This window comes from Ciconia boyciana, chromosome 18, assembly GCF_034638445.1.
Source record: "Ciconia boyciana chromosome 18, ASM3463844v1, whole genome shotgun sequence".
Classification (NCBI taxonomy): Eukaryota; Metazoa; Chordata; class Aves; order Ciconiiformes; family Ciconiidae; genus Ciconia; species Ciconia boyciana.
In genome coordinates, this window is record NC_132951.1 from 8932998 (window position 1) to 8943445 (window position 10448).

At 43.8% G+C, this 10448-nt stretch overlaps 1 protein-coding gene across 1 annotated transcript; it reads right to left on the minus strand.

Moving 5' to 3' along the window:
• Window positions 1-423: 423 nt before the first annotated feature.
• TLR4 (toll like receptor 4) lies at window positions 424-5109 on the minus strand. The gene is made up of 3 exons (XM_072883123.1): window positions 4954-5109; window positions 3963-4129; window positions 424-2683 (listed from the first exon to the last, which is right to left on the minus strand). Exons 1-3 carry the CDS (start codon window positions 5056-5058, stop codon window positions 424-426), a joined length of 2532 nt encoding a protein of 843 aa, XP_072739224.1. The 5' UTR covers window positions 5059-5109.
• Between the last annotated feature and the right edge of the window lie 5339 nt (window positions 5110-10448).

Genomic DNA, 10448 nt, shown 5'->3' on the forward strand with positions numbered 1-10448 from the left:
ATTTTGTACCTTTGCTCTTCCCTGGAGATCCTGGGGTCCACTCAAAGCAACAGACCCTGAAGTTCCACCAGGTAAATGGCCCCAGGACCCAAATCCAGTTTCAGAAGCAGACAAATGATAGTAAGAGCAGTCCATCTATTCACCAACCCACCAGACCTGTGTGGATTGCTGGACCAGCTTTGGTTGACAGCGACAGACAAACATGGAGCCAGGCATGTGCAACTCTTGTAGCTGTTGTCACTCCTTAGCTTGCAAGTTCCCTTGAGAAAGGGTGACCAGTAAGGCAGGTATTGCTGTAGTGCTTTTACAGTGCCTCCATCCACTTCCTCCAGCTCTGAACAGCCACAGAAGAACCAGCTTCTGAGCACCAGCCATCAGCCAAGGCCAGGATGGGAGACACGACAGAAGTGATCTCTCTTTCTCTCACATGACCTTTACCTCCTCGTGATTCCATTTTTTGCCTTCTAGCAGGATTCCTGTCAGCTGCCTCCAGAAGATGTGCCTGTTTATTTCCTTGTTTTTCCACTCCAGATAGGTGTTCCTCCTCAGGTATCGGGACAGCCCCAGCCTCTGCCTCAGCAAGGCCTTATTCACTTCTTCTAGTACAATCATGATGATTCCAGCCTTTCCTTCAATAAGCTGCCAGGACTGGGCAATGTCAAACTCAAAGCTACACCACTTGCTCTCCAGAAAGTCGGTAGAGATGACTGCGATGATATTTCTGCTACTCAGAAAACCTTCTTGGATTATATTGGTGACAATGGGTACCCCTGGTAGGAAATCCCTGTAGTAAAGACAAAGCTGGAAGGGAGGTGTTCCTCCTTCTAAGGGTTCCACCAGCTCTTTCATCACCCATTCATGGTCTTTGCTGGAGTGGATAACAAATGCATCATAGCTGTCACCCCTTTCTGCAGAGTGTTTACACCCACTGAGCAGCACCAATGAGTAGTATAGCTGGAAGTAGTACTTGTAAATCAGGAAGACGAACACCACTGCAGCAAGCAACATGATCACTGAGACTGCCATTGTGCTTGCATTGAGTTGGCAGGAGGACAGATCAAAACTTGACAGGCTTACGTTCTTCATGTATGCAGGTGTGTGGCATATCATCAACTCCTTGTTCTGCAGTAGCTCCTGCTTTTCCTTGATCCATTTCAGAAAGTTCAGATATGTGCAAGAGCATTCAAACAGGTTTTGAGAGATGTCTAACAGGATCAGACTATCAGGCAGGATTTCCAGGCCTGAGTCCAACAGAACACTCAGCTGGTTGTTGCTGAAATCCAGGGCTGTGAGGGCTTGGAGAGGCTTGTAGACCACAGGATCAAAGCTCAGTAGCTTATTGTTGCTGATGTTTAGCTCTTTTAGTTCAGAGAGGGCATCAAATGTACTTTGATCCACCTGTACTAATTTGCAACTTGAAATATCCAAGGTGTGGAGGTGACTTAGGTTTTTGAAGCTGTTGGCCAATTTATTGTTGTCAAAGGAGTTGCCTGCCATCTTGAGCACTTGCAAAGAGTTCAAGCCACAAAATGTACACTGGGATTTAACATGAGTTCTGGTATAGGAAATATCAAGGTAAATGAGTTTCTGAAGGGATAGAAAGACAGGGTAGGAGCCGGGACCAAATAACTTTGTGTGCTGAAGGTCCAAATATAATAAATTCTTCACATTAGTGAAATCTCCAGTCACGCTGATGTCAGAATTGAAGCTTAGGTTCAAGTGTTTCAAATTTGGACACTTGCGAAACTGAGGGGAACAGCAGCCAGTGAAGGAGAGGCGATTCTCACTCAAATCTATGACCTCCAGGTTCCTTAGACTCTCAAACTTCTGCCGGAAGCTATTGAGGTGTTTGCTCTTGGTAATACGAAGCACTCTCAGCTCCTTGAAAAGAGACAGCTTCACAGCAGGCACTTCCTTAAACTTGCATTTCTTACATTCCAGCTGTTTCACTTGAGAGAACATAGGAACCTCTGACACCTCCTCAAGTCGAAGGTCCACCAACCGAATACTGGAGACATTGCCTATGCAGTTAAAAAGAGTGTCTGTGTTATTCTCAAATTCCCTGAAACAGATTAAGACAAACTCTTGCATTTGTACCTGACACAGTCCACTCAAGAGTCCGCTCTGAAAGTCTATCAGTTTCTGTTTGTCGTTGAATTCTCCAACTATTAGTCTGTTGACCTGTAAACCAGTCAGGCCTTGAAGAGAAGTGTGCATCGCATTGAAGTTCTCAAAAGAGGACCTTAGAACCAGCTCATGAAGGTGAATCTTTGCAAAGGACCCTGGCTCTATGTATTTTATATCATTCAAGGAAAGCACCAGTGTGAGGTTGAGCCCGTTCACTTCCCTCAGGGCATCAAGGTCTCCTTTGGAGATATACGTGATCTTATTGGAGAAAAAGCTCAGGTGCCTGAGAGAGGTCAGGTTGGTGAAATACTTGGGAAGCTTCAATGAAGCAATGTTGTTGTGGCCCAAATTCAGCTCCTGCAGGGTATGCAAGTGTCCAATGGGTAGGTCAGTCAGAGAGGCTATGTCGGTTTCCACCAACACTAGTTTTTTCAGAGATGGTAAGCCATAGAAAGCTGCTGTCCCCAGGTATTGGAGGGAATTGGCAGTTAAAATTAAGGTGGAAAGATTATGAAGATCTTTAAAAGAATTATCTTCTATTGTATGGAGGTGGCACCTATTGGGCAGGAAAAGAGAATAAATGTGCATGAAATACTGTCCCTTTCATTACATGTTCACTAACGCTACTGCACTAAGCACTGGTGCAACATTCTCAGGCTCAGCCTCACGCTGGGGGTTGGTTTGGCTTTACTGTGCTGGGCAGAGCCAGCACTCCTGAATGTGCAAAGGGAACCTTCCATGGCAGGAGACCTTCTCTTACATCCTCCTCCCTCTCTAAATCTGAAGTTCAATTGCAAAGCAAGAGACCTAGAGCCACAATGAAGGTCAAAAATTCATGCAGGCAGCAGGAAAGAAGCATTTTACCTTTCTATTTAGGCCAAAGTAACATTGTAATGACCATCATTGGTGGCAGAGCCAACCAGATACAGCACTCTGCTACACCTTGCACCCTCACAGTCTTCAGACTGTCACTTCAGCCACATCTGGGCAGTCCCACTGGCACCAGCATGATGCAGCACTGGCAAAGCCCCCAACTCTGTCAGCAGTTTTGCTGATGATATCTGAGAAGGAACAGGCCCCAGGCCATGATGGCTTTAAAGAAGAAAAGGGAGAGGGAAAAAGAGGGTGGCCACCTAAAGATGGTTTCACATGGGAAGATCCAAAATTGGAGACCCAAATCCATTCTGCAATGAATTCAAGCAAAATTAGCTTTATAATCCAGCCAGTGCCTTACAGCAAACCTGCTCAGCCACTTCGGAGCTGTAACTGATGGGACTGAGTGACATTTTTCAGTGAAACAATTTACCCAGAGAAACTGTTGTCTCAAGTCAATGGAAATTATACATCAATTCAAATTTGCTAATAAGCCTCCCCCATCTCCTCCCCCAGATATGTGAGGAGAAGGGGAAAGAGAATATGTTGATATTTTAAAACAGCCTTTTAGAAAATGAATGTACCTTCATTTTAGTTTTTTTTAACTGTGATTAGAAAAACAGCTCATCCAAGATGTTCCACTTCAGAGTTTTTGTAATAGTGAAAAGTCTGACATTCTTCTTGTTCAGACAGAAATAAAACATCTTCCTCGTCTTTCTCACATCCCAACCTACAAGATCAGACTGACAGAACCTGCTCTGCACAGAGGATATACACTCAGTAACTGGACTAAAAGCTGCACATCACTTGACCATGGGGATGTGCAGAGAGACAGACACAGGGATAAAGTCACAAGCAAAAAAAAATGAACAGCCAAGACCAACAGACCCCAAAATAAGCAACCACGGTGGCCCAGCTGGCGAAGCAAGATTAACCAGTATCCACAGAAAAGAGCTCATTACCTTGTAAGATCCAGAAGCTGCAGTTCAGGGACTGATGAAAAATAATTTGACCCCAGTGATTTCAGATTGCTGAAACTGAGATCCAAATTCTGGGTGGTATTTGGGACTTCAGCAGGAACTCCAGAGACATTCAGTCCCATGCATCTGAAAGCTTTGTTAGGGATGACCTGTAACAGTGGCAGATCCAATCGCAATCAACATCTGCTCTTCATGAAGTGCCATTAAATTACAGTCAGGAAAGCAGGAGCAGAATGACTAACCTTGTAGTTAATTTCTAAATGCACTGCCCTGAGTTTTAGGAAATAATCATCTTATATATCCTAAGCATCTTTTCCACTTCTAATAAAACCAGTCCTGCTCCCCAGGAAGAGCTACATTTCTTGCTGATTGAAGCAGGTGCAAAACTACAGGACAGTGTTCCTTGAGGCTATGGATGAACCGGCAGCAACCTTTGAGAGAGCCAGCAAAACAAACACACGGGAGTGCATTGTGTGTCCAGGATCAGCTCTCCGCTTTGTTACACTGCAGATGAGCAGGCAGTTCTAACCACAGTTATTCTGTAAGTAATAATTGTTGGCAAAAGTTTGCAAAAGGCAGTTGATCAGTGCCAGGTACTTGGGGTACTGGTGAAATCACTCTACAGTACAAATCAGGTGACAATACGGTATTTTGCAGAAAATATAGACAAGGCTTGGATCTCTTCCTGAAGGGAAATATAATCTATTAGATTAACTGTACTGCAGTAATCTCAGAGGTACAGAAAGCCAATACGAAGAAATGGTTCATGCTGCTGGTTCTGGTTCTCAGATATTTTTGAGACCAGCATTTACTTCAAATACTTCAATTGCCTTGGTAACAACCTTGGAAAAAAGATGGGCTTTCATAAGACAACTAACACACACAACAGACTTGATGCACAAATCTCCCAAGCAGGGGGAAAAGTTGCACCAGTGAAACAGAAGGATTTCGTGCTCATTTAGAGATCACATACCTCCAAACAGGGATTGAGGAGGCAGCCTGCCAGCTGTGATGGGACGAGCACCAGCTGCAGCAGCACCACGAGTGTCCACAGAGGAAGAGCTCTTCTCCTGGGCATCTTCAGGAGGCCAGGTGTGCAGGAGAAAGCAGCATGGGTATCACTCAAAGACCTGGAGCAAGAAACCTCCTGAAATGCCAAGCGTTGTGTTTCACCACTTCTGCTTCTCACTGCACACCACTGAGAGTCACAGAGAACAAGGAGGGAAGTGAAACTGGTAGCTGCCTGGTTTCTAGACATGATCTGAGTGAATTGCTCGTCTTGCAATTGTTCTTTAAAAAAAGTTTCTAAAAAGCCAAGAAAAAAAGAAGTAATGAAAGTACAGTTTGGACCAAAAATTAAACAGGAATATGGGTTGTATCAGTAAGTCACTTGACTTGATTGCCTTACATTATCTCAGGTCAAACTGGCAAAAAAAGGGAAGCTTCTGTGAAATTCTGAGTCCAATTTCTGCAAGGTCATGCTTCACATCCTGTAACTCAAATGCACCGGATAGAGCAAATGACTCTCTGCCTTTGTACCTCTGCCATGCTCCCAGCTACACCACACTGGCAAGTAGTGGAGAAGTGCTCAGCTGTGGCAGATGTTTTCTTGAGCCAGATAACAACAGGTTTATCTATGGCCGAGCTCTTATGAACATGCATCTAGGTTTTATCCATCTGGCTGGACCACAGTATTGCAATTATCGCAGGAACAAGTTGCACACAGCCAGGCACAAGGAGTAAATACTGGAGATTCATAGTGCCGTCAGAGCCCACCACCTTACACCCCACCGCCCCCTTCCCTTGGGTGGGTGGGTTGCTGGGGGCAGCAAGCCGGGAGAGGCACAAACACCCCAGCTGGGCTTAGAGCTGCTGTCATCTGCCCTGGTCATGCCTGAGTCTGTGTTTGATGCCTTGCTACAAAAGTGAGTACATCTCAATGCTGGCCTTAATTTACAGTGCAGACACGGCTATTGTTTCTGGAAGAGGCTTTGTAAAACCTCACAGTTGGCAATATTAATTTAAATCAGCTGTGAGCCTTCTAATAAAGCTCCCTGCCTTCATTTACTCTGATAAATCATAGTGCATTCATGTATCTACTCCTGTCTTTCTGTAGATAACTAAGAAGTGTTACTGGGGATCCAGCCATAGGGTTGCTGGGTATTATTAATACCACATAGACAGAGAAGTTGCAAAAATGTGAGATGAGGATGGGCCACTAGTCTAGAAGTAGATGGAATAGGGAATGACTACTCATGAAAATCTGTGAAAATTGATATTAAATATAAGCTGCAATATCAGGCCAGTGAGCAATCCACTTATAAAGAAAAGTTTAAAATATGGTGGGGGGGGATTGGACTTCTTTGGCAGGTCAGTAGAGGGCCACTGAGAGATGGGGAAATCCTAAAATAACAGATGATCTCTGCAATGAAAAACACATGGCAGCACAATGGGAGCTAAAACCGACACCCTGATGTGCATCCAGATAATGCCCATTAAGCCAACAGAGAAAAAGTTTGTTGAAATTGGGCAAGTTCTACAAAATCCCTGTTCTGAAAAGCCTCTCGTGATTGCAGGTATTTCCTTTTACAGATGGAATCAAAAGTGAATGGAAACAATTGCTGACTGCTTCTGTGCCTGGATTAAGGAAATTGGCAGAGCATCATGTGTCTGCAGAGAGGACAAATGAGTGCATCTTTTAGTATTCAATATGCAGAATGAAGCAATCCACATTTAATTTTTATCTAAAGCTGAGATGAGCCTGAAGTGTGCTCTAGAAATTACCATTTCAATGGAGACTCAGTGAAGATCCTGGAGAGTTTGGGAGAATCACAAAATCCATCCAACAGTCATGCTTAGGGGTCAAGTGGAAAGTACAGCCTGAAGGACGTTCAAAGAATGTGCTGCTTCTATCACAAGGGACAGTTTCACAATATACATTGTCATTTGTTCAAGGACAAATCATATAAAAACTGCAAGGGATGGGGCACCAGCAGAAAACATGCAAGCTAGCAAATCAAACCCAGCCACCAGTTTAGAAAGTCAATGCTAGTTAACTTCATATTCTTCAGCTTGCATACAAGAATGTGCAATGACTGTAGAAAGCCATAATGCCTATGTAATTGTCTCTTTTGGTTCACAAGAAACAAAAGTATTATTTGGAATCCTTTAAAGTGACAAGAATAACATCTAAAATGAAACATGATTCACTGTGCTGGCAATTTACTGGTGGGATCATCAAAGATCTCTTAGAAAGGAGGTGTTACAGAAAATCTGTGTTTCTAAAAACACATGCCCAAGTAATCTTTGTTCTCCTGGACATTATTCTAATGTAAGTAACACAGGAGCAGACAGCAGCAGTCAGTGTATACTCAACCTCTGTGATCTCAAGCAAGGTATTAGACAGCATAAGACGGCCACAATGTAGCTGGACTGACAAAACATCTTGTACTTGCTTATATTAAAAGAAAATAATTTGTGAACTCCAGCCAAAAAGAAAAGTTAGCTAAACTCTTGAACAAAACAACTGGTGACAGCCATGAAAACAGATAGGGCTGTCTCTATCTATGATGTTTTCAAGGTCACAGCTTAACCCAGTATCACACATAGATCAACAGCTATCACCCAGAAGAGAGGATATATTTGCCTCAGTAGTCATCCTAAGCAGTTCCCCAAGTCTATCTGCAAATAGAGGCTGAGGAACATGGCAAGAACTATTTCAAGATTAAACAAACCAGGTCTCATTTTAAGTGAAAGGACCATCTGTAACAGCTATTTGGTTGTGAGTCATGGATCAGATGGGAGAGAGCATTCCTGAGATGCTGGCACTTACACAACGCAGTATTTGTGGAGCTAGAGATGGGGAGTGCCACAAGAACTTCCAAAAGTACTTGAGAAGCTCATGCATGTGGTCAGGCCACACCAGCTGACCCAGTAATGTTCTCAGATGGGTTGCAGCACGGGCCATATGTGCCTTCCTAACTAGCGCAGTATCAGCTAATACAACTCAGCTTAGCAGTCACCTGTGGTGAATTAAGATTAAATCAGGTCATGCTGCAGCTGGGGACTAGGCTCAGGGTGTGTAGACGGTTACCAAATTCTTGAAGTTCAGCTGATACATCGCCAGTCCTTATACTCAGCAAGTCAGTCATCTGTCAAGTTGAGTGGATAGGAAAAGCAAAAGGAAATGTCTCAAAAATTTAACAGTATGTTGAATTTTCCCAGCCATTCTGCTGGGAAAAACAATTTATATAAATCACAAGGAAAAATGGGGAAAAAAAAATCTGAAAATGGCTTTTAGATCCTTTTGCTGCAAATTCCATGAATACATTGCTTCCTGGAAGCGGTGAGTCACTGCCTCACACAGCAAGCCCTGGCTGACCTGGCAGACACTGGATAGAGACAGCACTGATCCACATGCACCCTGCATCAAGGCTGGTGAAGGAGCTGAGAAACTGGTATCATCAGAACAGGTCATTACTAGAGTGCCTTGATGCCTATAACTCTCACTGGTGATGCTTCCCCATATGAAGTGGGTGTAATAATCTCACACTTGATGGAAGATCAGCCTGGAAGACCTATTTCCTTTGCTTCTGGATCTTGTACCTTTGAAGAAGAGAACAACGTTCAGGTTGAGAGAGAAACTCTGCAGTTAGTTTGCCGTGTTAGACAGCTTCACTGCTGTCTGTCTGAGCAATGATTGACTCTAGTTATAGATCATTTAACTGCTAGTTCAAATCAAGGAGCATCAGTAATGCAGATTGCTTGTCATGCCTGTGACTGTAAGTGACAGGTAAGGACACGGAGGTGGAATCAGAGACAGTCTCTACATGCTATATAGCACAGACCAAGCCCCAGTCCATTGCAAATGGTGCCACCTAAACTAAACAGAATCCAGCATGGCTAAGGTGTTTCCCATTGCAAAAAAGGACAGATACTGGTGTACACAGGGGAAAGAAAAAAAAAAACCACAAAAGCTAGTGTCCAAGTTAGTTTGATGAAAAGTAGCCAAGCCTACTTTGAAGTAGGTAATGTGTGTCATCAGATGGGCTATTCCCCAAAGTCAAGGTCATATGAATACCCCAGAACTATTCAAAAGCTATTAGGGAAGAACTGTGTCAAGTAACCAGGGACAAATACACAGCTAGAAGAAGTGATTAATCAGTGTCAAGATAGTCACTATCTGTGGCAGCTACTCCATATGGACTATGTCAGGTCAGTTAGGAGCCCTACATTTTACTGAAGTCAATGTTTAATCTAAATGGTTGGAAGGATTTCACACAGATGGTGGAGGCATCCAGACTCACTTGCCAAGCATTCATGGACAGGCAATGAGTGACGGTGGAGCTCCCTTGACCCCTGGAGAGAGGCAGGCTGGCACCAAACAGCCCAGCAGCTCCCTGCCCTTCTGCCTCGGATGAACCATGGTCGCCCCTCGGCTGGCCACAGAGCCAAGGATTCGCTGTCGCCATTGGTGTGAGGACGTTCACAGTGCCTTGGTATGAAACATGCTGTACTTAGAAGGCGTATAATTGCTTCTCCGCAGCCCTGAGAAGGGTGGATTTACCACCTCAGACTGATGCTAGCTTTTGCTACTGAAGCAACAATAGGACTCATTTTCTTTTTCTTTCCCCCTCCATTACATCCTTATTATGGTATCGCGTAGACTAATTTACATATGATTCGTATTAACGTGGCTTTGCCTTATCCTACTTATTCCACCTCCTTTCCCCCAGTTCTCTTGATAAGAATGAGTCTGCTGTAGGGCAAAGATTTATTCAGACTATCAAACACAAAAGGTATGTAGGGCATGGAGGACTGCAGATCTCAGACTTTTAAAACTGGACACAAGCAAGGTTGATTTGGAGATTCAGTGCTACCACCAAAGCATGGTTAAATACTAAGCCCCTACCACATTGCTCCAATACTCTGGGAAAGTTTGAAACAAGAGGCAGCTTTAATGAATCATGGTTACCTGGAGAGACTACAGAACCCTGTTTTGGGGGAAAACCAGCCAGCTCTTAAACGTAAGAGCAAAAAGCAAAAAGCTGTGTAGCAGACCTGCTTGCTGCAAGTACTGCGAGCACTGCCACAGGCAGTGACCAACTCTAAGACTCTCGAGCCTCATGTTTATGGTTTCACTACCATGACTTGACACTACATGACAGGAAAATGTTGCAACAACTGTGGCAGAAAGTGCAGACACAGCTCCTGCAAGCTGCGGCGAAGTTCTTGTATACACATTACCTAGAGGGAAAATGTAAACCATCTCCTGGGGTTAGTTCATAGCATGCCTTATACATCAGCTTTTAGACATTAAGATTTTTATGCCATTTTACTCTACCAGGAGAAGAACACAGAATATTAATTGTCCACATAGTTGAGAGCCCACTTCCATTACTTACAAAGCAATAAATTCCCAAAGAGTGGTCGAGCCAGATCCAAATGCATTATTTGCATGCATTTGGA

Bases quoted from the DNA above. Each gene is read 5' to 3' on its own strand.
- TLR4 (XM_072883123.1), bottom strand. From the start codon at position 5,058: ATGCCCAGGAGAAGAGCTCTTCCTCTGTGGACACTCGTGGTGCTGCTG. The intron at 4,130-4,953 runs GTATGTGATCTC...CCACTGTTACAG, and splicing joins TCCTCAATCCCTGTTTGGAG to GTCATCCCTAACAAAGCTTT. The intron at 2,684-3,962 runs GTAATGAGCTCT...CCTGCCCAATAG, and splicing joins CAGCTTCTGGATCTTACAAG to GTGCCACCTCCATACAATAG.